This window comes from Anas acuta, chromosome 3 (genome assembly GCF_963932015.1).
Source record: "Anas acuta chromosome 3, bAnaAcu1.1, whole genome shotgun sequence".
NCBI classification, from domain to species: Eukaryota; Metazoa; Chordata; class Aves; order Anseriformes; family Anatidae; genus Anas; species Anas acuta.
In genome coordinates this window covers 93288293-93316148 of record NC_088981.1, presented here as the reverse complement: position 1 = coordinate 93316148, position 27856 = coordinate 93288293, and the positions used below count along the sequence as shown (strand labels likewise).

Here is a 27856-nt window from a genome sequence, read left to right as displayed (position 1 = left end):
CTTGGTACTTCTGACTTGAAGTTCAGGGGAATTAAACAGTGCCTTTGCAATGGGCTCTTGAGAGCCCAAGAAGCTCTTCTTTGTAAACTTCAGCCTCACTGAGTCAGGGCTCTGAGTGCATTTCGCTGGGAAAAAAAAAGGAAAGAAAAGATGTGCAGTTTTGGGGGCTCAAAGAAAGAGATCTCTGTTAGTCTTTCAGCTGCTGGAGGCCGTCCTCTCAGAAACCAGTGCAATAGCTAAATGCTGTTTGGACCTCCCAGGGGACCATAACTCTCTGAAGCAATCACCCAGGGTGAAAATGTTGGCAGCTTGGGGTTGATTAAGTCTATCTGTGTGGAAGGAAGGGGACAGCTTGAGATAAATGCAGATGGGCCAATATTTGGTTCAGCTGGGCTCTGTTCCACTCTGTCACACCTTGATCAGCAGTGACTCTGTGAGTCAGTATCAAAGGGAAAGCAGTAAGGCATACTTTCAGGGAGGTTAAGATTGGACATTTGGAAGAATTTCTTCATGGAGAAGGGTAGTCAAGCATTGGAACAGGCAGCCCAGGGCAGTGGTGGAGTCCCCAGCCCTGGAGATATTTAAGAGACGTGTTGATGTGGCACTAAGGGACAGGGTTTAGTGATGTGACTCAGTAGTGACTAGGTGGTTCTGTGATTCTATGACTGTTCTATGTGTACAGCTTCTGTAAAATGCAGGCGTTTCTGCTCTCATCCTCTGAAATGACTGTGCTTACAGTATGATAGGAAACCTATAAATTTTGTTTTTATTCCCCTCCCTCTTTGCCCCCAACTCCAGCTCTTCCTACCAGACAACCCTCTCTCCTCTGCCTTTTTTCCTTTAATCATGCACCTCAGCCAGAGGTGAGCGTTCACTGCCTGCTCCAGGTACTTTTGTCATCTTGCTTGAATGCAGTTCCAGGTGTGAAATCTGGGAATTTAAGCTCCCTCCTAAATCACAAAAGAAATGTGCCTTTGAGGATGCAAGCCTGCAAACCTGAAGCAAGCACTTGTGGTACATGGTTTCTTTCCCCCATCCCTTATCTGCCCTGATTAGTAAAATCACTTGATTTTATTGGCAGGTGTCAGATAATTTATTATCAGTCATAGATCTAAAAAATTAAGCACTAGAGTAGATATTTTCTGTATAGGAGCATCTTATTTGTCTTTTGATTTATTTAGCAATAAATTAAGATTTTAAACGTTATTTTTGATTATTTATTTGTTTGGGGGGGAGAAACAACGGTGAAGTTTAGAGATTGAGCACTTGTGTGTCAGAAATTGCAATAGACTCATTATAAAAATGAATTGTATATGCAATTTGTTTCATTTTGTCAAGCAATACATCTAATAAAACTTGAAAAGAAATTTTATAGACATTTAGTAAAGGGCAAAGAGAGAAAAATAATACTTGCTCAAAGAAGACACATTTTTTTCTTGAAGCAAAATTAGATTCCTAATCCTGAAAGGTTTTAAATACTTCAACTTATGTACATGAGAATTTCCATTAACTTAATACGCTTATGTGTTTGCAGGATTGATGCCTAGGGATCTGACCATATATCATTAAGATCTGGATTTTAAATATTTAAATAATCATCTTCTATTAAATTGTGCCACAAGTACATTTGTAATACAAAATGAACATGCATCTTTAGTTGATTTTGACTCTGAACAATTAAAAACAGTAGCACTTCTCCAAGCGAACAGCCTTCCTTTTTTAATTCTAAATAATATCTGAATATCTGAAACCCAAAGAAGGCATGGAAACTGGTAGAAGGTCTTCCCTTCCCAAAGTGCTGTTGCACCACCCAGTTCTCCTTTACTGATCCAGGCATGCGTGCACATGCACATGTGCCACAGAGTCTAACCCGAGGGAATGGACGCACACATGAATGTTGCAGAAGGGGAAAAAAAAAAAAAATCAGTTCTAAGAGCAAGACTAATTTCTCGTGTTGATGCAGAAAGAGCAAAAATAAGTTTTGCCCATGTAGAATGTTTATCAAAAATATTTTTTTTTCCTCTAACTTCATATGAGTGGCCTGAATTGAAACGATTGAGTTCTCTGCCAGCAAGCCTTAAGAGTTTGTGCTTGGGAAGGAAGCTTCATTATCTTCTGCCACATTGCACATACTTGCTTAGCTCATTCACAGTGCAAGGAAAATTCCTTACCAGAGTTTCTCAATTTGTACTCTGACGCTTTTGAAGTGATTGCAAAATAGATATTTAGAACACACGTACTTTTTCATGCATGCTGATGTGCAAGCAAGCAACAAGAAAGAAAATTCAGTAAGAAGTGAATATCTGGAATCTAGCTATTATTATAGAACTGTCTAAAATATATTATTTTAATTTTTAAATGCCGCATATTCTTAAATATTTATCAAAACACCTTGAGAAATACTTTCATGGCCAATTATGACAGTATGCTGATATGAAATGTTGTGCACACAGATAGACATATTTATTGTGAATTTTGTTAGTGTTATTTCAAAAACTCCTAGAGATCAGAATTTCGTACTCTGATAAATTGCATGGAGAGACATTGTTTATACTATTTGAGGAGATGACTTGCTACATTTAATTATACGAAGTAGTCCCTCTGGAGATATAAAGTAAAAGGAGAAAGCATTTCAGTTCTATACTCACTAGTTCATAACACAGCTGAAGGTAGTGTTGAAGGTAGTAGACCACACTTAACAAAAATACAGATACTTTGAAAACAAAAAAAAAAGCTTCAATTTCTGGAATTTGTAATAATAGTACTTAAGTACAGAAATTGAAGTTACTAATCTGAGTAGGATAGTAGGATTCCAGGCCTGAATTAGGTGATGATCTCTAACAGGCTTTTTTTTTTTTTTTTCCCCAAAAAAATGTAATTATTTTTAAAAGAACACAAAAATCTAGGTGTTTGTTTGTTTATTTTTGATTTACAGCAAAGTGCATTGACTGGAATGTTCTAGCAGCACAATTGTATAGCATTGCATGGCATGATATTATTGTGCTGAATAAACAATGAAAAGTTGCAGTGTTTTTATTCCAAATAGAGAGATCTCCTGGCCTTATTTTAAAGACATTCAGAAGTAACAATAACATTCTGATTGGTTCATTTCATTTTACACTGGTTTTCACATAGACATTCTAGTTTTAAAAATCAAAAAGGAGCTTACTCAAAACAGCTTGAAAACACAGTTTGTGTGGGATCCATGGAGTCTGTGTACAAAAAGAATGGATCTAGGTTTAAGCATAAAAAGCATGTCTTGCTCAACAGTTCTGAATGCTTGACTGGTCTTGGCTGAATATATGTCACAGAGTTTAGAGAAAAAAAATCCCCGATATGACACAAAAGTACAAAAACCTCTTGGCAATGCCTGTTGGGAGTATTGCTGTCCTAGCAGTGGAGATGTTACTGATAATTGCACTAAATATTTTCCTCTTTGAAAATTTGGAAACTATGCAAGAATGGAATTTGAGTTTTTTCTCTAGTGAGGAGGATTTCAGAAATACGGAAATTTTGGTAACATATAAACTAAAAGTCCTCTGATAGGATGGATTTTTTTCTGAATTACTCCTCTTGAGTTCTATAGTTCTGAGTTACAGTAATAATACTTAATTATATTTTTGTATGATATATTTTTCAATATATATATACTTTTTCAATAGCTATGAATAAAGTCCATAGCAATTGGGATGTAAGTAACAGGCATTGATCTGTTCTGGTTTTGTTCTTAAATTGCTTTGCTGTGGCTGTGGAAGGGGTTCTAGTCTGAAACACTAAAACATAAAGCAAACTGCTTGGTTAATCTTGTGACTACAGAAATCTGTTTACCTGTAAGCAGAGGGGAAAAAAAATGTGCCTTTAAATAATTTTCAAAAGACCTGTGTAAACAGGTTATATAATATTTGTATAAATGAATATGCACACACACACTCTGGAATTTGAAAAGCTGCCTATCAGCCGCTACCGAAACAAGCAGAGCACCACACAGGCTGAAACATGGAATGCTTGGGAATATGACGTAGGTGAAAATTCTTGCGTGGTAATTATTAACATGTTTAACTAAATTAATGCATTATGAAAACTGACAATGGCACGTCACTTAGGACATTTTAATTTCAAAGCCCTGGCTGGGTCCTGCAGGTCAGCAGGCTGTCCGGGGGGGGAGGTTTCAATATTTAAAAAAAAAAAAAAAAAAAAAAACATACCTTATTTTTCCTTCTTTTCTCAAATTTGCTAAAAACCACAGAACCAACAAAATCTCAAATTACATATTCCAGTTGTTTTCAAATTGCAAGGCATTCCTCAGTGTTTTGGAGGATCATCCATTTGCATTATTTGCTGGCTTGCTTGCTCTCAGGCATGTTTTTGGGTGCTTTGTGACTGGGATTTTGAGGGCAATGGATCTTTTGCCCTGCATTCAGTAAACTTGTTGTGTTTCAGTCGTTCCTCACCAAATCCCAGCAGCAAGGCTTTAATTTTGAGCTTGTTCTTGAAGCCACAGTCTCCCCTGCTAGACTAGTCATGATTCTGATATTTTAATTATGATATTTTTTGTATGCAAGTTATTCTTAGTTACTTTTTGATTGCAGGCAGCTGTTTGTACCGTGTTTGTGTGTCCTCTCCTTGGGCTCTGTCATTGTTTTTAATTTCAGGTATAATTTTCTAATCGATTTTATTGGAAGCTGTTTTGGAAAATAACTGTGCAAACATACTCCTCTAATCCATATTTGTATCCTTTAAAATCTCATACTATGTTATGTGTTCTTGATGCCCCCCTGTCCATCTCTGCAGCCACTTCCAGTTCACAAAATCAGCTGAGGTTGATAAAACGAACAGATTCATGGGTTTTGATGCCAGAAGGGACCATTATGATAATGAAATCTGACTTCAGGCTTAACGGAGGCCTAACACTATTGCATCTTCAAAGAGCTGATGCTAAGAATAAATTTGACCTCAGAACACTTGGGCACTGGCCTTGCAGTCAGCACTGGGAAACTAATCCATAACTGTTCAGGAGATTGGGTACTCTGTACTATCCCTGTTCTCTAAATTATGGAATTTGCTTGAAGAAACCCATTTTGCAAGTCTGGGCCAGCCCTGCCTGAGCTTTGTGCTTGCATATCTCATCACTCTGACACGACAGTGAGCCAAAGGAGAAGGTGCAGAGAATTGCAAATGCAGGACTGGAGGGTGAGGCGAGGCTCGGGCTGCTGCGTAGCTGCAGGGATCGCATTCAGAGGGACTTGGGGATGCTCAGCGTCTCTGTAAACACAGGCCATTAGCTTCTGAGGACTTGTTCACATGGCACGGTAAAGTACAGTGAGGAGATTGACAAGAAGCAGGGCGTTTTCGCCTTCCCAGAGCATCATGTTAGCGTGACTAGACTGTTTCCAGTAACAAAACTAATTAGTCACAGGCTGACTCAGATGGCCCTGTGCAGGACAGCAGTGTGACACGCACACACACACACCCTGTTAATTTACAGTTTCCCAGATAAAAATAGATGTAATAATGTTATTCCCACATTTATGAAATGGTTTGTGCTTTACATATGAAAAGCTTTCAATAGGCACTTAAGTGTTATTGCAAGTAATTTAAGAGGAATTCAAAAAGCTGTTTGTTTTTCTGTTAAATTTGCTAAGTCTTTTATGGCAGAGAAGTAGCTGACTTCAATAAGTTTTAATTTTTATAGGTATGCCAGGGATGATTTAGAAGGCTATAAATAACATTAGTCTATTAAAAATATATTCCTATGCTAATATGCTCAAGAACTAGTTAAAATGCTAGAATGCCTCCTCTGTTCTATGCATTTTTATAGATTCAAAGATCTTTTAAATACTTTCATATATATATATATATATATATATATATTATTCTTTGTATCCTTTGTATTGCTGAATATGAAAGTTTTAGGATTAAAAACATTGGTCTATGACTTATAAAACTTGCATACAGATTCCTCTTAGGACACAGACTTCCTATTTATCTTTTGGCAAATTGTTTAGACTTAGTTTTTCAGAAGACTTTTATGCTCTCTAATACCACAAAAATTAAAGATCTAGGTTCCCATCTATCAAAATGAATATTCACTCAGACTGGTTTGTGTTAACATACATGGTATAGGGCATTGTGTTCACTAAGAATAGTGAACACAGTATCAAGAGCTTAAGCTGTAATCTCAAGTTCTCAAGTTCTTCTAGTAGTTTAAAACTTCATAATTTGCATCAGCCATTCCAGTGTCTGTTCTTGTCCATGAGGTTGTTTGGTTGCTTGCTTTGGAGCATTCAAGCAGAAATATATCTGTTGTATCCAAATACAAGAGAGAACAGTTCAGTTCCCCATTTCCAGGCTGTGTTCTGCGGTTCCTTTTTTTGTCATAGTATTCCTTCTGTGCAGCTGCAAGACACAGGAAAATAATTTTGTTGTTCACTTGAAGTACTGTTTCTGATTTAGGCTGCATTTCAGGGAATGCTCAGTCATCCATGTAAATGTTGTGTCTTACCCGCTGCATAGCTGAAGCTTGCTTGACTGCAAAAAAAATGTTTCTCCCTCAATTATGATGATATAGATTATATTTTTTATCATGGATAAGAGACTGGAACATCTTCCAGTTACCAACTACTAGTCACGGTTGACCAAAAATAATAAATTCCCTGAAAAATTCCTGCCTGACAGCTGTGTCTCAGATGTCTAGTGAACACGGGTGTTCAGCACCTGACAGCAGATTCAGAACAAAGACTCTGAGGGACAGCAAAACCTGTATGCATTTTTAAGGCAGTAATAAAAAAGGAGAAAAGCAGCCTATTGTTATATCAGAAATGAGTGCCGTTTTTTCTACACTTCCATATAATGCTGGTTTTATTTTTTATGTAAAGGAAATAGGCAAATATTAGAATATTTCTTTCTCTCTGTGTGTGTATGCATGTGCATTCCTCTACATGCACACATAAAGGCTGTGTTACAGAAAACATGTTTTTTAGCAGTGCACACAAACACAGAAGGCCTAGCAGTCGGGTACAGAGCCTTATTGGCATGAAATCTGTAGGTTACTCAAGGGAAACTCTCTTTTGAGATCAGAGAGGTACTTCATAAGAACAAATGTTTATTTGAAAGGTACTATTTTGCATCAAAAAGCAGTTATTTGCCAAAGTGTTCTTGGAATAAATTTTTCACCTCTCCTCCACAGAGGTATTGCAGGTTCTCATCTTCATACTTATTTCAAGCCACACAAGTCAAGTATTATATTATGTTATTACCGTGCTTGGCGCATTTTTCAAGAGCAAATTTTCCATCGGAATGTGGCTTAATTGGAGTCCACAAGTGGCTTGCTCAGTGGTGTTTCTTCCTTTGTTCCTTACGGTTAGGTAGAAAATATTGTTTCTGGTAGCATAACAAGTGAATTGATATGGAAGGCTCTCTATCCCCCATGTTAGCTTGTATATTCCATAAATACCCCTGAGGTGTACCCCTATTCAACACAGGAACATTTGGTGGCTGCAGGTGCATCAAATATGCAGCCAATCTCAAACAAAGCTACTGTAGAAAATTCCTGCCACAGAGACTGTTTTTCTTCCTCCTTCACTCTTAAATCCTTCTGTGTTTTGGAAGAGACTCCCTTGCCCTAGCAAGAGCTTTGTGTTTCTCGCAGGTGTTCAGCAGCTTCAGGATGAGATCTGTGATTATCATTACCCAAATGTTTGGGGGTTTGTGGGTATAATTGGCATACCGTGCACATCACAAGGAATATTTTGTAGAAAGGAGAATGATCTCATGGACATGAAGCTGTATAGTAGAAGACGTGATAACCTTTTTCTTTGCTACCCATTAATAGTATCTCATCAATTTAGGATGTTGGTTGCTAACTCAATTGTGTATAAAGGGTCCAGCTATCTGCACGCTGACAACTCCTTTATTTTAATAACTGTTTGTTCGTTTTATTCATTCACAAATTAGTGCTTTGCATTATTCTTGTGAGGATGAGAAAAATGAGAGGAGTAGACTAGGAAAAAAAGGTTCTCATTACCTGTCCATGGCTGAAGCGATGGCCTTCAGATCACAGAACTCTGTCCTGGAGTCCAGCTGGGTCTTCTCTTCCCTAGGTGCAGCCTGGACTACTGATTTAAGCAACTACTGTAGAATACTGAATAAACTAAACATTAAAAGTAAACTTTTACATTGAAATGAAAAGACTAGTAGATAGTAACGATGAAGCATTATGGTTATCTGATCTTGACTGTGTCACAAAGACCAGAGATTTTTGCATAATTACAGTATCAAATTGCAAATGATGAATTAATACTTTTCCTGTGGCCTTGCTGAAGACCTGTATGCAGAACATCGAGAGCTGATGCTAATTGCATGTGCACACAGTGTCACCAAGATCATTCTTAAGCTGTATGGCTTTTTTGACAAAGACGGTTACTCAAAAATTGAGCTCAAATTGAGACCACAAGATCAGTTTAGCAAATACCTTGCAGAAATAAATAAGAAAGAACCATTTCTTTCTATTTTTTTTTTTCTTAAATTCGTTTCCTTTCTTATCTATTGACTGGCTACTCCCTCAGATTACACACCCTCCTTGGAAGATTCACCTTTGGACAAGAATAATAAGGTTTATCATAAATGTTTTCAGAGGGTTTTAAAATCAAAATAATTTTTATAAATACAGTATTTTAAAGAATAATATTACTATTAAATTATAATTTTTTAAACTAATAGTAATTTTAATTGTAATTCATCTTTTTTTTTTAATTTTATTTTTTTTTAATTGCTATACTTGATTCAGAAATTTGCTATATTATTCCATTCTTATTTGCTATCCTCTCCCCTGGGGTGTGCAATGATTCTAGAACTGCTTATCCACTTCATTTCAGTTTGCTCCACTGGAGGTTTGAGCTCTTTTTTTTTTTTTTTTTTTTTTTTTAATTGTTTCCCTGCTATTTTAGGCATCTTGCTTCATTTGGTAATGTGCATAATTATTTTTTCCCTGAAAAGCTACACATAATTACTTTTGAACTAGCTTAATCTTTTCTTATCTTTAGGACATTCTGCTGATGCTTTCAGAATACTCTGCAATTATTTTTCCTTTTTCATCTGATCTGTAATAAATAGTCCGGCATGCCAGGGTAATGGATTTCACTTGAGGATCTCAAGATGATTTGCAGACAATAATTAATTAATTAGTTTCACAACCTGTCTTTAAAACAGGTGAAATTGAAATGAGGGCTGGCAGCATGCGGTCATTAACCACGTGTTGCACCACTTACAGTAGCTGCTCCACAAGCGGGTGACATCACCCGTTCCTCCCTAATATCAGCAAAGGTTCCTGAAGCAAAACAAAGGAGAGCTGAACTCTGCTCAGTGACACCCTGTTAAAAAAATAAATAGTTAAAATCATCTGGTTCAATCATCCCACTGGTTGTTTACCCAGTGTCCTGATGGAAGGGTGTGCTGCTATACGGCCGTACGCAGACTTAAATTAGTTTGTAATATGTGTTGCAAAATGCTGATCAGACCAACCATTGCTGTTGGTTTTGTCGGCAACACAGAAGTCACTGCAGGTATTTGTCCAGGCACAGTAGTTTTACTTATAAATGCATTTTACTATGTCACGTAACTGAACTAGAAAAATATTAAAGATGACCCTGCGGGATATATGTATAAGATGAATTGAGAATTTGTCAGAGTTAAGCCCTGAGGAAACTTCTCATTATTCATCCTCTTGTTTGTTCAAGAGGATCATTGGCTTGCCTTCTTACTAACCCATAACTGACTGTCACCAGTAATTTTAAATGGCCTCAATTCTCTACGTTGCTGGTTTTCACTACTGCATTATTTCTTGAATTGAACTCCTTAAATAGAATTTGGTCCATCTATGGGGCTTGAAAGTAGTGGCAGTGAAGTTCATAGCAGGAAGCAGTAGTTCTGTTGTGAATATCATAAAGATACGTTATATATGGTCATAAAAGTTGCAATAAAACATATTATAGAGTTTGTGTAAGATGTGTAGGAACCCATTTTAAGCCCACATTCAGTATTCAAAATATATATTTTTCCCCAATCCTAGATTTAACTGAATTTGACATTCTTCATGAGAGAGGGAGAGAGAAAGGAAGGGAACAAAGGCAAAGGGAAGAATGGGAAAAAAAGAATGGGAAAGAGAGAGGGAAGGAAGAACAAACGAGATAGAAAAAAGGGGAGGGAGGGTAACAAAAAGATAATAATCTGTAAATCATAGTTATCTTGCTTGCAGCTTTGTGGCATTAGTGTGAAAATCTTCAAAATCATTAAGTCCTACAAACTAATGGAAATACTCCCACCCTGTCATAATATTCTCAGAGAACAATTGCCTCAAATATCTGTCCGTTAACCAGTTGGCCCTCAAATGTGTACACCTCAGGTGTCTTACTTATTTTTTAATCAAATATATAGAGCTAAATGCAAAAGGTGTAATCTTGAAAAAAGATTAAGTGATATTTGAAATAATGTTTTTCCACTTACCCTTCCCTAAACACAAGATTAGCCTTTATTTCTGTGTTCATTGAATCTTGTGTTGGTTTTCCCTTCAGAAGTCAGACCTAGTTGCTCATCAAGCTGTTTTATGAACACTGAGCATGAGCACTGTGTCAGTTTTCTGGGATTTCCCTGATACTCAGTTTTATTAAAAATGACCAGCAACAGACCAGGAAATTCCCTCACTGAAGTGTGAACTATCCAGGTCTGCTAATTGCAGTTGTTCTCAAAATATTACTCTATTGCTAATGGATTGTAATATTCCTTATTAACCATATGAGAAAAGAACATCATCCCCTTTCTTTCCAAATACTGACAGAAGCCTCTGTTGAGGACTACTTTTTCCACTTTGGCAATTACCTTCACTATGCAGTGAAGTAAGGGAGGTTTTTAACCAGAATTGGTTCTCATCTCAGTTGTGGTTTCTGTGGACATCTAAGAAGGTCTTGTGAAAGGACATCCAATTTTTTATTCCACTTTTTTTTCCTCATTTATCTCCAAGACAGTTTCACCAGCAGTGTTCTGTAGGATTATGAAATATACCTTTTGGAAGAAGAGGCTTTGGGTGTCTATAGATGACTAACTACCAACTACTAATTATATAATTAGGAATTGCTTCTCAGTATTGAGTATAATCAGGTCATGCTCATTGGTCTGTAGGCTTCCACTAATTTGAAATCCAGCAATTATTTATTTATTTTTTTTCCACTAGGCACTGAAATCCAAAATAGTTTTGTTTTCCTTTTATGTTAAAAAAAATCATCTTATTTTTTTATATTTCTAATGAAATTCTGTTATTTGCTGCAACCTGATCTAGTGGGTGGCATCACTGCCTATGGCATGGGGTTGGAACTAGGTGATCTTTAAGGTCCCTTCCAACCTGAGCTGTTCTATGATTCTATGGCCATCACCAGGACTGCGTACATGCATTCAAAAGTCTATCTTCCTGATCTATAAGCAAGTCTGAATCATGTCAGCTTTATGTGCTGCCTTGGATCCACCAAAATCTCTCTGCTTTTAGAAGCATTTGACAAAGGTATTGTTTTTTAAACACTTCATCTACCTCTGTTATTTTCCAGGGTCTACTACAGAAGTGCTGTTTCCACCTCTGCCTTAAGCCCTAGCCTGTCTTTGATTCTTTTCTTATGTGCTGAATGTATCTGCAGTACATATTCGTTCTTTTAAGTAGCAAGGGATTGCAGGCAGTACTATACTGCTGAACAATATACTTATGGTTTATTGGAATTTTTTAATCTAAATAATATATATAGTAGCAGGAGCACATAAGATATTAAATATGCTGCTTATGTATAAAATATGAATATTAGATATTAAACTCTTCCTATTTCATTTCAGAAACATATGTTTACTGTTAAGGTCTTGAAGATGACAAACACTGCACAGCACTTGCATAAGCAAACTTAAAAGCAAAGTTATTCTTCCCGGTCTAGAAAAGTTGGTCTGAATCACCTCTTTTTCCTATAAATCTGCCTTTAACTAAAGAGGATCTTTCTTTGTTTCCAAGGGGCTAATTAACAACTGCCAGCAAAGTTGTCTACTTTAAAGAAATATTGCTTGTTTTTATAGGTTAGTGTCTACAGCCTGTAAGTGTTTATTAATATTGTGGTTTTCTATACATTGTCAAATTTTATAAATATGTAAACTCTCAGGAAGTGGGGTTCAATGTTGGCAGTTTGTTTACATGGGATTGCTGAGGCCTCTGAAAGAAGCAGTAGGACGGCATACTGACCCAGAACTTCATTCCATTTCCCCTCTGAGAAACTCCACCAAAACATTTTTTTATATGTAGGTTTAAAAAAATAATCTTAAAGAATTGTCATCCAGTTCAAATCTCAGGCAATTACTTTGATTACTTGATGAGCAACAAAGACTTGATGAGCAAAAAAAGACATCCAGTCTGGTTTTCTTTGGCATAAAAAATATTTGTAAGCAGGAGCAATTTGAATGGTCAATTTTAGTACAGTTTTTCAAGCACTTTTGCCACTTTGCATTTTTCTTCCCCAGAGTTTGAGGAGGCTTTTCCCCATATATGTAGCTATGCATGACAAAGTATGGCAGCCATTCATAGTTTCAAGTATATGGTAGTATCAGGTATATGGTAGACTCATACTTCCCTGGACGATGTACAAGCTTGCCCAGAACATCTGCTGCTCTTACTCTGATTATTCAGTGGAAATCTCAAAATTGAGACTAATCGCCAAGGCATGAGGTTTTCAATCCTGCACAGCACATCAAAAAGTACAATTTATTAAGAGTTTAGCAGAAAGCATGTTCTAATTACTGTTGGAACTTTCTAAAAAAATAATTAAGGCTCACTTATCACATGGTCACGCATTGTTTGTTTTTAGGCAGTCACTAACTAATGCACACATGTATGAGTACTTCTACTTACAAGCAAATTTAAAATAAAAAGTATAATATTATAATATTTAAGCATACTGAACATTCTCTAAATATTAAGGGATCTGGTGAGAACCCACATATTAAAGCTGCTAATATTCTTTTAAATAATAAATTATTTCTAAAGCAGCAAGTCTTTGAAATTCATCGTAGAGAAAGCCAGAGGCTAGAGAAGTACCTTTTATTTTTTGTCATGAATTTCCATTCTGGTCTAGCTGGGTCACAGGCTGTCAGAAAATCCTGGCATTTCCTTTCTGTTTGCTTTCCTCAGGAAAAGCTTGGCAGCCTCCCAAAACAACAACTGAATAAGAACATTCTGAACAGCTCAATACAATTATTAAAATCCTGCTACCCAACCAGCTGCAGCACACATGGCACTGAGAATGGGATCTGATACAGCAAGGACATCAATGGCAAGAGAAGAAAGGGCAGAGCAAGCTCCCAGACACATTCCCTCCATAATGCCAAGGATTTTCTGCTCTGCGTTATCTGCCTCTCTGTAGGACCTCTGCCCACTGCTGTTACACAGTGACAGAAAACAGCTTGCTCGTTAAATACCAGAAGTGGTTTACTTATTTATGGGAGCACTGCAAGAAGGAAGGAAAGTGCTAAAACTGAGCACTGTGAGTGCTTGTTGCTTCAACCAGGCTTGGCAGTTCTCTTTGCAGATTTAAGTCATATTTTTTAATTTTTATTTTTTAATTTTGGTAAATCTTTTCCTGTCTGTGCTGTGCCAGTCACTGGGCAGCTGCTGTTGCTCTGCAGTGTGTTCTAGCTCTTTCCTTTCTTCCAAGGGTTAGGCTTATAAATGCTTCTTGGAAAGCCCCCAGGAAGAATCCGCAAGCTATCCCCTTCCTCTCCCTGACTTGCAGAAACTCGAGACTGCCTGCACAGAAGTCAGCTTCAGAGAAATCATCACCTCTGCTGCTGGCCGCAGTGAGGGAGCACCTCCTTATTTCAGTCAGATCAAACTGTCTTCTTACTAATCCGTCAGCCAGAATAACAACTACCAAACCCATAGATACAGATCACATTTATAGAATTGATGCAGCTCACTCCCATATGTTTTGCAAGATACCTATAAATTTACTCGTGCGTGAATTCAAAGTGACAGCACTGGAGGTGTCATTTTAAGACACTACATGGTATGTGACAAGCTAGCTCAGCCTGTGATAGCTTTCTGAAAGGTGGTGCAGAAGGCTATTATACATTTACTTTTCAGAGAAAACAGTATTATCTTCACTTCAGAGAACTTTTCTTCTCTGTAATTTTTATTTTCTTTTGTAGAAGAGCTAATCCTGACCTCATCCTCTCCTAGAGACATGCTAAGCAGCACAGAAGTTGCCAAACTGAGCGAAAGGTATAACAGTCAGGTGGTTATAAGATGGCACATGGTGAAGATTGGATCTTCCCAGTGTATTTCAAAGTTAAATCATGTCATTTTTCAGAGCTGCTGTTAGCATTTCCATGTCATTCTTTGCTGCCAGAATCAAAGCATATTTTTCCCCATTACTGATTGCTAGAAAGTTCCCCACCACACAGCATTCTGACATGTTTCTTGGGCAGAACAGATTAGGCTTTGCCGTGAGGGCCAGTCAGTTAAGCACAATTAAACTATTATACACTGCTTTATTTCACTGTTTATAATTTTGGGAGAATAATTTCCATTGGTTTCCCATGTTATATTGCAGGAGATTTGTAGACTTTTTGGTTTTCCATCCTGCACAGTGTCTCTTTTCCTGCTGTTTTTATTCATACAAGTTTTCAGTCATGTTGAGCACACCCTTTTACAGATAGAGGTTGTGGTTGTTGGAGACTGCTGACATGCATGTTGAAGTTAATTTTTATTCCATTTAAACTTAGTTTTCACTTTAAAATACTTCTGCTGTGTAGGCAGCACATGACACAATAAGCTGGGGCTGGGTGATCAGAACAGAAGATGCATTCAGTTATGAGCTGTGTACTTTGCGTGTCTTCAGAACTGATGGCACAAATGTGATTTTGGAGTAGCCGGAGGAAAAGAGGATAGTGAGGGCTGTGAGGGCTTGCTCTGAGGTTTGTGTAGCTGCATGTTGGAGTGAAGTGCCAGACTTCAGCCTACAGTTCATTAAATTGCATTTAAAGAAGGTAATAATGGAAGTACATTTCGCAGTACACTGTACGGTTATGGTCTATTGCTCCCTGAATGCAGAGCCAAATTAAATAAATCAAATATGGTCTCAAGCAGCCAATTTTCATGATAAGCCACTACAAGTAGTGACATTAATTTCATGGAAGTTGCGTAAGTGTAAATCACCTATTTGTTCCATTATATTGCCGCCGTAATTGTAGCAGTGTGGGTCATACTCAGATGTTTGATTATTAGTTGTGTGCACGCTCCTGTTTACAGAGGAGGGCTTCCCACATTATACTCTGCTTCAACACTTAATCTCAAGACTTCCGATCTGCTACATTTGGTATGTGAGATCTCAGCAGTTTGGCAGCCCAAAGGTGACCTGGGATATTCAGGTGCAAGTCACAATGGCTTGGAAGTACACTTTGCAGTGGAAGAATGTGTTGTGCAAACCATTTCAGAGCTGTGTTAAATTTTGAAAATTAATATGAAATTATTGTCTTAGGAGCACTCTGGTTTGAACAATAGTGACAGAAAGTGTGCACAACGGATCAACTGCATACTGCTAACAAGAATTGCAGCAAGCATAAACTGGACCTGTCTTATGGACTCCCAACAAAACATGATAATTTATTTGTAACAGACGTATTTTACAGCTTTTTACTGGGAAGACTGTCTGCAGTGGTCATAAGATTTGTCTCTTTTTCTTTTATGGCACCCGAAACCCATGCAATCAGTTTGCATGCTGTCTCATGTTCCTAGCAGCAAGATATATATATCTTATATATATTTCCTTCTGCATTCTGTTGCAAGGACTTGACTGTTCCTTGCCTTGACTGTTCCCTGAGAAAGGAGAGATTCAGGCAGCACCACGCCTGTGCCACAAGGAGATTCTCCCTAACACAGAGAAATGTAAAAAGAAATTTGAAATAGGGTTAACATTTCTGGCTGAAACAGTAGCTTTTTGGTTCTGGGGTGAGGAAGGGCAGTGGTGTTCAAAAGCAGTGTACAGATTTTTGTCGCAAGATGTAAACCCAAAGTAAGCCTCCTGAAAGTTACAAGAAATCAATATTCTTGCAGTGCAGGTAGACCCTTAGCATTATTTCCTAATAGGTTATTGATATCATGGTAGATGTGTCCAGTGAAGCCTGACCTAAGGAAGCAGCTGCATTAGAGGATTCCTCTTTTTTACTGTTTATAAGAAAGAAGGTGTTAAATGACACACTCTGCAAGATACTCAGCAAAGAATGGTAATTAGTGCTTCTAAAAGGAGTAAAGATACTGGGATAATGGAACTGTCAGTAGCATAGACCTAAAGATCACTAGCAGTAAAAGGCCTTTAATTACATCCATGCCCTAATGTCAATACACACGCACTAAAAGGGTTGATTTTGATGTCCTAAAATCCAACTGCAAAGGTTTTTCTTACCAAATATCTCATCAAAAATGGGAGAAAAACTTATCATTTTTCTTTATTCATAGTCTCTGTTTTGTTTCTTTAAGCCTTATAATAGAGTTTATTATCAAATATGGCAAGATGTGCTTGCATTTTGACAAGGATGGAAGTGGAGATCTTAGTCATTGAGCTGCTGACTTGGTAATTTGGGAGGGACCTCAGGAGATCTCCGGTCCAACCTCCTGCTTCAAGCAGGGCCAGTGATAGGACCTGACCAGGTCGCTCTGGGCTTTATCCCGGTAGGTCTTGAAAACCTCCAAGGACAGAGACTACACAAGCACTGTGGGCAACCTGCTCTGATGCTGGACTTTCTGCATGGAGATAAGGATTTTTCCCTGTATCCAGTCAGAACTGCTCTTGTTTCATTTTGTCCATTGTCTCTTGTCTTGCTACAACTGGCTGCATCTTCTTGATGAACCTAGCTGCATCTACTCAAGACACCCCTTGTAGGTGCTGAGGACTGTTGTAAGGTGACCTGAAGCCACCTTTGCTCCAGAATGGACAAGCCCAGATCCTTCAGGCACTCTTCACAGGGCAAGTCCTCCAGCCCTGATCATGTTGGTGGTCTTCCTCTGGCCATTTTTCTGCCTATAATTAAATGTTTCTAAAATGTTAATGTGTGAAGCGCTGCTTTTCTACTGCAAGACATATTCTTGGTTTCAAGACAGTACTGAGGAAGATATAATATTGCATTGCTGGTGCCTTTATTTAAGTTGATAAAACAATGAGCTTTATTAGAAGTAATTTTGTGTTTATTGATTTCACCAGATTTTCTTCATCTGTAAGGATGCCACAAAATATAACCTTAAAAAACATTCACCACTTTGAAAAAGTGTTGGAAGATAATAAGAAGAGATCAGTAGTAACAACCTAAGATGATTTAAATTTAATTGGGGGGGTAGAAAATTGGTAGAAAATTGGGTAAAAAATATTAAAATTGTTTTCTGCACTGGCTTCACCTTTGAAATGTTGTTTGTTTGATTGTTTGTTTTTCTATCTAATTTCAAGTCAGGTGGCAGTACTCCACTTTTGCTGTGCATAATATCGTCTGCTCTGCCAACTGTTCTCTCATCCCTGAAAATGTAAAATGCTTAATTAGTCCCAAGGGCCATTTTTGATCAGGGTGATAATCAGTTTCTTACATTTGGCAAGTTATTCCAGAAATCTGACACTTTCAGCTAAAACTGCTGCACCTATCCAGTATCCCCTACATGGTTGGATGGCCTTTGCATGTCCTTATAAAAGCATTGGTGCTTGTTTTTGCAGAGAGCCCTGCCTTTTGGAAAACAAATATTTTTGGAAAGAAAATGGCATCTTATAAGGAAGCCTAAAATTTACTGTAAGACACTGAAGTGTTCTGCCTTGAGGGATTTTCTTGACACAGGAGATTGCTCTTATGCCCAAAAGAAACAGAATTTGTGGCATAGCCAATTTTCTGAGCTGTTTGCTGCTCTTTGAATTCTATCCCTTTTCCTTTTCCTTGCTGGATTTCATTGTTACCTGGCTTCCTCTTGTAAGTAGCAGTGTGAAAATTCATTCTGCAATTTCAGAAACAAATTTATAACACTGTAGTGACATCTTTTCTTCCAGCATTATGCAGCAAATAACTAATCCTGCAGCTGATATTAGAGCTTTAAGTAAAGGCATTTTCACATTACAGAATACCTATTTTGGGGGATCTGCCTGGTCTTGGTCTCCTTAATCAAAACCTGGGACTCTGAATTGGCTTTCTCCTTGTCCGAGCTCAGTACTCCCTTCTGCTTCAAAGTTGGCAAATGTACCCAAGGAATTAAAAATTAAGGGAAATTTAGTACACTTAAAAGCCAGAATATTCTGATATTTATGGGATCCACTATCTGCATCAAAATATGTAGTTTATCACCAAATATCTAGTTTGACTTACAGAAATCTATATACAGAAATAACCTTATCTCTGTAAATTACTGCTTTTACCTATTGTGTATGTTGATACGTGACACAAATTTGGCTCTCTTCTTCCTTCAGCAATTCAGCCCGCTAAACATTAGTGTTGACAGGATTAATTGTGTTGCTAAAAGTGAATGGGAAGACTAACTAGGGTATACTTCACAAGTAACCTTTGATTTCCAGGGAATAGAAAAATAAATGTCCAGCTGATTGTCAAATCACAAATGTGGCTTTGCAAATGCCCTTAAATCTGTTGAGGATCTAGCACAAATTTCAGGTTTCAAAGTGTAATGCCTTTGCAAACTTTGAAAGCGAAACTTGCTTTTTCTCACAATAATAGTTTGGTACTTCATAGAATTAAGTCTAAAATTTCGAAGTTAAAGGATTTAAGATCAGTTCTGCTAGTGAAGACAAAGAGGGGTGCCCTGTTCATTCCTAAGGTTTGGTGTATCTGCATATCATCAATAGCAGTGATTGTTTTCACTAGTAGTGCACAGCCAGCACTCTCATACCTGCTTGTTTTTTCAATTCATATCTCGCTTACCCTCTTCCTAAGCCAAATGTGGCCATTCTAGTCAGCTTTGGTTTCAATTTGGATTACTTATTCTAGCTGTTTTTTTGTTTGTTTGTTTATATGTTTTCTGTATGCTTCCAGTATATTAGTCTCTGTAACCACAGATACTGCAAATTAGCATTGTAGATATCTGCCATAGGAAAATGTTAGAAGAATTTTTGAAGTCTGTACTGTAGATTTTAAATATTTTAGGTATTTATGTCAGTTTACTTACTCAGGATTTATCCCATAATTTAAATACATTCTTTAATATAATGAGCACCTATTTCTAAAAGATTTCTAAAAGAAAATGAAAGGTTACGAAGAAATTGAGGAAATCAGAGGGAGGGGAACACAGATAATGAAACAAACCTATTTGGGAGCAGACTTTCTTCTTTGATCATTTTTACCTAGCATACTTGATCTATATTGGCATACTTCTGTTCGGATGTAAGAGAAAGAAGACAGATGAATAAATAGGGTTGCCATGTTCAGTTAACTTTGTGTATCTGTGTCAAGACCAAGCAGAAGTGATGAGTCAAAATAAACTTCTGTGGTTTTAATTCTTTTCTTTCAAATGTAGATGAAAAAAATAATTTGTACTGTTAAAAAACAGTTGTTTGTGTGTTGTTGATTGTTTTTTTTTTGTTTGGTTGGTTGTGTTGTTTGTTTTTTTTTTAATTATTATTTTCCCAAAAAGTCAGTAAAAAAGTGAGGTAATACACAGGACATTTGAAAGAATTCAGTTATTTCATGCTATTCAGTTCCTTTCTGACTGGTGGATTAGTAAGGAGTCTTTTTACTGCCAGGTGACATGTTATTGTAAGCCAACTCCTTTCATTTTTATTGCTTCAGGAGCTGTCTTCACCTTTCTTAATGACATTGTTATTTTATTTTTTATTCTTGGTCAGCTCCCGTTTGTATTTCTAGTGTTCTAAGTATATATTTGCCATAAGCGAGTCTTCTGGTTCTAAGCAAACAAATTCAAAATGCAATTCAGATGACTGACTGGAGGCATAGCATTTACCTCTGTGTGAGCAACATCCTTTACCAAATTTTGTGTGTAAGATAAATGTTTCAGTTCCAGAATAAGATGAGTGATTGTAACTTTACAATTATACCATTAATGTTCAAGTATGGAAAATTTAAGGATGAGTGAAACTGGTAAAGCAAGCTCACTATCAAGCCTACTCTTATACCTGTGATAGGCTTTATTTGATTTGAATTTGCACCTGAAAAGTTTCATTGGAACTTCTTGTGAAGACTCTAATGGGTAAGAATAGTATTTTTTAAAGTTCCACAGTTATTTCCACAGTTACATTCCCACTGTTATTTCCTCTATTTCAATATTACTTCATTCCAAATTATTAATGATAAGTAAATTGTGTATCATCTCCAAAATGCGATTAGCAGGACATTGCTTTTCCCAGTCAGAAATACCTGCATTATTCCCCAAGGTTGAAGGACAGCAATGGCTAGTGTTCAGCACTCTCTAATCTTCCTGAACCAACCTCTCACCAGCTGAAGAAGTTTCGTCCCAGTGAGTGTGATGAGTCAGTATGGATGCTGAAGTCTTCATCAACTCCAGCTGTTCAATGTCTGCTTATTGACTCCTTCAAACTCTCAAACTATTAGTTTTAGGGAAAACTGTGAAGACAAAGAACTGCATTTAGACTAGGTTGAACAACCACCTTGTACAAAAATAGTGTTATCTTGATTTTCTGTTATGCAGTCAGACTGCATAATAGAGTTGGCTCCATTTTTTTTTTTCACTGTATTAATATCACTTCCCATTTCCTTCTGTTCCACTGGCTTTCCTTTTCCCTATAACACCCATTCCTAAGCTCACACATAATACAACAATTTGCCAGAGTTTGTAGTTTGTGATGACTGTCGTATAAACAGTCACCTGTCCTCTCAAGAAGAAGATGCAGTGCTCTTGAGAAGCCTTCTGGGTTAAGTGGTACCCCATGGGAAATATCAGAACTTTCTGATGCGTGAATAGCATTGGTGTGTTAGCTGCACAGTGCAAACTTCAGTGAAGAGTTTGAAATGTGTGTTTATACAACACAGTAATTTTTGTCTTTTATTTTTTTCAGGTCATTGCCATAGTTATGGATATGTTTACAGATGTCGATATTTTTAGAGAAATTGTAGAAGCATCTACAAGAGGGATTGCAGTGTATCTCCTGCTTGATGAGTCAAACTTCAGTCACTTTCTGAAAATGACAGAGAAACAAGGCTGTCAAGTTCAGAGGCTCAGGGTAAGACTTCTTCTGTTCCTGTGCTTGAACATTTGCTTGTCATTCCTCTGCAAACCAAAGAAAAGACACTATTATTCAAAACCTCATTATCAAATACTGCTTTATCAAATTAACTATGAAGTATAATCTGGTAAACTCTCAGCAGAACCTTCTCTACAAATGTTACTCTCTTTAGAAAAGCTTTTATCTTTTTCGTGTGCCAAAACAAGAATGTTTGATAGAATTATGTATTTTTTCCATGTTATTTATAAAACCTTTTTCCATTATTATCTCCTTAGGCATAGTACAGCTTTGAAAAACTTTGCTTCCTTTTCCTTTATGTTAAATTAACCTGCAAATAAAATCATAAAGCTTATGCAAATTGTTTGGAATAATAAATGGTATACTTCATTTCATGATCTTTTTGTTAAATGTGATTACTATTAAAATGCATTAAAAGGACTAGGATTCTGTTTTAGTTTCTGTTTAGAAAGCACTTCTTATTATGTCTGTCTACAGCACACAGCATGAGTAGGCTTACTTTTATACATTACATATGTAATTTGCCCTATAAGAAAGATAATTAAGAGAGGACTGATGTTTACATTTTTCACCCAATGTCCTGCACCACCCTACTATATTAGGGAACAGAATGCTAACCATATGCTGCACTGACCTGACATAAATGCTTCATAAATACTTCTAGGTTTACTGTCATTGTAGATATCTCTGCAAATGTTCCAAGCACAGTACCAGAGTTTCTCTGCAAAGCCTTAAACTCTTCTGTGGCTGAACTTCCATATAGCTCCATTTGCAGTTCCTTGTTTCTTAACTAGTAGTGCCATGTTTACTCCTGGCAAAAATATCTCAGAAGCTCTTCTTACAAGCATGCATTTTAAGAACCCAGTCTGAAATACAGATGGAGGTAGAGTGTTTTTGTGAGTATAAAGAAGGCTTTTTTCTTAAAGTTTTGGAACAAACCTGTATTTTATACCAAGTTTTGCTCTGGAGTGTTGACTTAGGCCCTTGAAAGTATTACCAAACCACTTCCCATATTTATTTCTGATGTGGGGGATTTGAGCATGTGGGATTGCCCTCTGGTGGCCTAATACACAAAGCTATGGGAATTTTTGAAAAGAAAATGCCACAAATATTGTGGGTCTGTAGACCCTGGTAGTAATTGCCCTCATGAAGTCAGTATTTGGCAGTACACTGGAACTTCAGACAGCATTGTCTCCCAATAACTTGGGTTAACTTTGCCATAAATGCTGATAAAAACAGAGTACATTCCTTTTTAATGGCATGAGTTTTATCTTGCCAATGTAAAAGAAATTAGGAATATTTTTTTCAAGCTCTATCTTGAAAAATGTGGTAATATGCATTTTCAAACTGATTCCATGCAATATGTATCTACAGCTATTTCTAACTTTTGGGAGTGATTTGGAGGTTTTCATTTTACTGTTGTTTTATAGACCTACAGGCATTTACACTGTGGTTGAAAGAACTCAAGTACATACATTACAGTGGATTTGGTATGGATTTGGTATGGGTTGGAGAGTTTCAGATTTGGCCTTTTTTGTGACCTTATTCTTTATGTGTTTCTGTTCTGTATCGATGGGAGAAACATTTTTACACTGAAAGGTTTGCTTGGAATGCTTCAAGGTTTATCAGAAAATGAAAAATGTATGCCAAAGATCTAAACAGTAATCCTGTTGTGTGCTGGGTTTCCAGTTCAGCTTGTGGTAAAGCTCTTCAGGCTCCTCATCCAGGTGCTACTCCCAGTGACTGTTGCTCTAAGAATAAAAGCTTCCTGCTCCCACGGTAATTATCCTGTGTCTTTCTTCAGGATGAAGGGAAGTCACTGGTGACTGTGAAAGAGCAGTCAATACTTTGGCAAGGTTTCTGTCTTTTTTTTCATTGCCTTGGTGCTTCATTGCCTTTTTGTGCTTTTGGCCCTCCTCTCCTCTTCAGTGAAAGCAAGAAGAGGACAGATGTAAGGATATATTTCTTCTTCCTCAAGATGCAGCAACAGCAGCACTGGCCTTGTTATTCTCTGGCATGATTTGGTTCAGTCTTGAGTATGGCAGACATTTCTTCATCCTGTGCACTCATGAGGAGGAGTTACTCTCAAGCTTTTATGACTTAGTCAATATACTCACTGGCTCTTTATCTCTTCCTTTGAATCAGTAAAAAATGAAATGCTGTAATGAGAGAGACTGTATTTTCGAATTCAGATTTACAATTCACTGGTCTTCTATATGGAAAAAAGAGGATTTATTTGTAAATAAATCTACATTAAATGTCTCATATGTAGTGCAAATCCATACCACGGCATGTTTCCATCTTTTTTTGAAAGAGTATATACTGAAGGTATTGATAGACTATGTATTATGTGACTATGATGTGAATTCTATACGGAAGAATATGACAACTTGAATTTACTAGGAGCTTTTCCAGTCTCTTGTACAACATTTCTTCTCATGGGTTGGTTTTTACTTAAAGTTCACTTTAACATCATCAGTGGAACTCAACTCAAATACGTAATTCCTTTCCTGTACTCTTCCATTTCTCCTTCCCCATTTTCAATTTAATTTATCTGTTTACTGACTGTCCTACATTTCCCCTATTAGCTAATGTATTTCTCTTTCTTTCTTTTCTCTATCTAAACTTCTTTTTATTAACTTTGTCACCAGTCAGACTTGCTGTTTGGTGAGTAACTCCTTTTCATTGAAAGATGAAGAGTCAGTACAGATTATGACTTTTTTTCAGGTACTGTATAAAAATTAATTGCTATTTTTTTTCTAGAGATTTTTTTTCTGCTGCTGACAGGTGCTGCAGCAAACTGTGAGATAGATTTGCACTGCAAAACACAGCACTGAGACGGCAATCCCCAGTATCACCAGAATGCTTAAGCTGTAACTTCATTTTTGATTACAAATAGTGAACCAATGTAGAAAATGCTGTTCAATACCCAAGAAGAAAACCAAGTTCCCTGGCTGATAACACATCTTAGTGTTTTATTTGATATGAGTTGTGGCATGTGGTAGAGGCTCCATACTCTGCAGAAACTTATTTTTACTTCTCTGGAAATTATGAAGAGTCATCTTGCTACAGGATATATTGAAAGCAATTTGGCAGGAACTGTTTACCCGCTGATAGTCTTCTCAGTATTTATAGTTAATGGGAGAAATGAGAAAATAGTACCAGTAAAGAATTGATTTTACTTTCCTTTTGTGAAGTCTACTTCCAAATACACATGCTTAAATGCACAGGAGGAACTGTTCATGAGAACTGATTGCATGCCATTCTATCTCTTGTATCTTTTACCAGTTTTATCAAAATCATTAAAAGTTTTCTAGTACTTCCAAGTCAAAGTCAAATTTGGTTATTAAATGGGTGTGAAAAGCTCAGTGTCATATCAGTGAGCAAATTTCTGTCTTTAGGGCCAGATTCCAGTAAAGTCATGGAGAATTTGACTTCAGTGGTCACTGAACCTGATTGGAAGTCATGACAGAACATAGCTGGAAAGCTACTTTGCATTTGCACAGAAACTACTATCTTGTAGTGAGAACAGAGGCCTAGGATAACAGATAATACTAGTAATAATGAACAATATGAGAAATGCGACTTATTTTTCTTTAAAGTTGCTAGGCTAAGTATTAGATGGACATTCATTCTCTTCTTTATGTACTTCTTGACAGCAAGTACGGGGTGAGTAACTGAATGCTGATAAAAACAGACTCTACAAATAAAAAGAGCTGAAATGAAATGTTTGAGACCAGTGTATTCACTGTTCTTATCATTAGAGTTTTTTTTACTGATGAAAATAAATGTTTAATGTTGAATTATACTTCCACATTTTAAATCATGGTTATGTGGTTATCTCGGGGAAGATAGTCAGCTGCACAGTCACACATAAAAAGAGAAGTTAGAGCTTGTTTCCTGTTCATCGTTTAGCTGTCATTTAATCGGATAGCTATGATGGCCATCCTCAATCTGCAGCTCAGACATCCAGACAGTGGATGTTTAAACATCAGGAATGCAAACAGTCCCTGAGTTGTACAATCAGTTCTTGGAGGAGGGAGAAAATCCCATTTTTGACTTCACAAACCTGCTAAAATATCAAGTCCTCAATTAAATTAGTCCCCCATACGTATTCACTAGCAGTCACTTTCAAAAACAGTTTACAGGACCAGACAGACTTTCCATTTGACTTGCTACAGTTGGTCTCACAAACTGTTGTGTGTCCTCTCAGGATAGCTTCCTCTCAAGGAATTCTTTCCTCTCAATTCCTTCTTAATGTGTGGATTTGTTTGTTCCAGCTGCCCAGCATTTTCTCTCAAGATTCATAAGTGAATTATTGCTTTATCCACTGTGATGCTGATTACTGATCACTTCTGTATTGATCAGTGACAGGTTTTTGTTAGTGCTGTTAGCATGGCAGTCCTGTAGCCTGAGGATACAACCAGGTAGGAAGGAGAAGTCCAGCATTTCATACAAAATGAAGCTTGCGATTATGTGTATACTAATCTATATATACTAATAAGTAAAATAAGTGGAACATATTGTTCTTTTATGTTCTCAAAAATAGTACGCATTTTGGGAGATTATTCAAAGGATGCATCCTTGGCAACTAATTAGAAGTTTTGAAGTAAGTGAAGAATGCCAGATGAGCTGTGGAGGAAGAGGAAGTGTTACATGAGAACAGTGAGCGTGATCTCTGGCACATGCCTTCATAATGCCATGTTCCCATCTTTAAGTGCATGACATACTGAGACGGGGAAAGATTTGGCAGGATTAAGGAAGCAGGACAGATATGCTGCAGGAGGAATAATACTGCAGAAGAGAAGGAAAACTGAAGATAACAGAGGAAACAGTAACTAAGATGTTTAAAAAAAAACAGCAATTTAATGTGAATTGTAATTTTTTTGAGGGTTTAGAGCCTACTTGAAGTTATATTTTAACTTATGAGTACCTAAGGAAAAGTTTCTTTATACAGTACAGTAAATTGAAAACCGTTAGCTTTGCTTGTGCCTACAGCATTCCAGACTCCTAAATGATATTCTGTCCAATACCTACCAGGTCTTATCTCAGTAAGATTTGATGGGTTCAGCTGGCATGTCATTAGGTCAACATTATCTGTTATAGTTATTTGAAAATGTATAAACTGAATCTCAAGTGACCATCAAATTATGACATAAATATATTATAATGTAAATATAAAGCAGACATACAAATGACAGTTAAATGATATAATTGATCTAAATACCTAATCATTGAAGTAAATGTAAAATTAATAAGTAATTCACAATTTTAATTTTTAGTAAATAAGGACTTACTATTGTGATAATCTTTAGAATAGGGCATTTTTTTTTCTTTTTAAGTTATTTACTATTTACGCACTACTTAACTTACGAAAAAAACAAGCTTTTTATTTAACTACTTCTTTCTGCCAAAGTAACTGGTGGGGAAAGAATAGTTTTCTTCACTGGAATTGGCTTGTTCAAAGTTCAACAGTATTGGAAAACCAGGAAAAATGAATTTGTTCTTTTAGATTCCAAGTTAAAAATCAAAGTAGTGAGAACCTGAAGGACTGTGGTGGTTTTACCCTGCTGGGCAGCTTAGCTCCAGCACAAGTGCTCTCTCACTTCCCATCCTCAAAGGGAAAGGGGAAGAAAATACAATGGAAAGGGCTCAAGGGCTAAGATAAGGACGGGGAGATCACTCAACAATTATCGTCATGGGCAAAACAGACTCAGCATAATGAGGTTGATATAATTTATTACCTATCACTAAGAGACTAGAACACTGAGAAATAAAGGAAACTACAAACACCTCACTTCCCCCCTGACCTACCCTCTTCTACCTCCTCCCCCCAAGCACCACAGGGGAACAGGGCAATGGTGGCTGTGGTCTGTCCCTGACGCTTCATCTCTGCTGTTCCTTCATGGTCACTCTCTGCCCCTGCTACATATGCGGTCCCTCCCACGGGATGCCGTCCTTCCCAAACTGATGCTGCAGGGGCTGCCCACAGGCAGCAGCTCTTAAAGAATTGCTCCCACATGGCTCTGTACCACGGGGTCTATCCCCCAGGAGCAAACTGCTCCAGCACGGGTCCCCCACATGTGGGCGGCAGCTCCCCCCAGACCCCTGCTCCTGCGGGGGCTCCTCTCCACAGGCTGCAGCTCTGGCCTGGGGCCTGCTCCTGCGGGGGCTCTCCATGGGCTGCAGCCTCCTCCAGGCCACATCCACCTGCTCAACCAGGGGCTCCTCCACTGGCTGCAGCGTGGAGATCTGCTCCATGTGGGACCCATGGGCTGCAGGGGGACAGCCTGCTCCACCAGGGGCCTCTCCACAGGCCACAGGGGAACTGCTGCTGTGTGCCTGGAGCACCTCCTGTCCTCCTGCTGCACTGACCTTGGTGTCTGCAGGGCTGCTTCTCACTCCGCAGTCTCTCAGTTGCTGTTGTGCAGCAGGTTTTTTGTTTGTTTGTTTGTTTTGTTTGTTTGTTTGTTTTTCCCTTTCTTAAATCTGCTCTCCCAGAGGCACAAGCAACTTTGGTTATTATCTTGGCTCTGGCCAGCAGCAGGTCCCTTTGGAGCCAGCTGAAACTGACCCTTATCTAACATGGG

The 27856-nt window shown here is 37.6% G+C and overlaps 1 protein-coding gene and 1 long non-coding RNA gene across 3 annotated transcripts in view; one reads left to right on the top strand and one right to left on the bottom strand.

Annotated features, from left to right (window-relative positions):
• Window positions 1–27856, top strand: part of FAM83B (family with sequence similarity 83 member B) — a 56359-nt gene that overhangs the window by 15218 nt on the left and 13285 nt on the right. For both annotated transcript variants that reach the window (XM_068678363.1, XM_068678364.1), the window contains exon 3: window positions 21081–21245. In XM_068678363.1, the coding sequence (XP_068534464.1) occupies window positions 21081–21245 (165 nt within the window). The remainder of the gene's footprint in view (window positions 1–21080; window positions 21246–27856) is intronic.
• LOC137854650 (uncharacterized) lies at window positions 1225–13488 on the bottom strand. Its single transcript, XR_011095318.1, has 3 exons — window positions 13112–13488; window positions 8024–8114; window positions 1225–6396 (listed from the first exon to the last, which is right to left on the bottom strand). It is a non-coding gene; the product is annotated as an uncharacterized lncRNA (long non-coding RNA).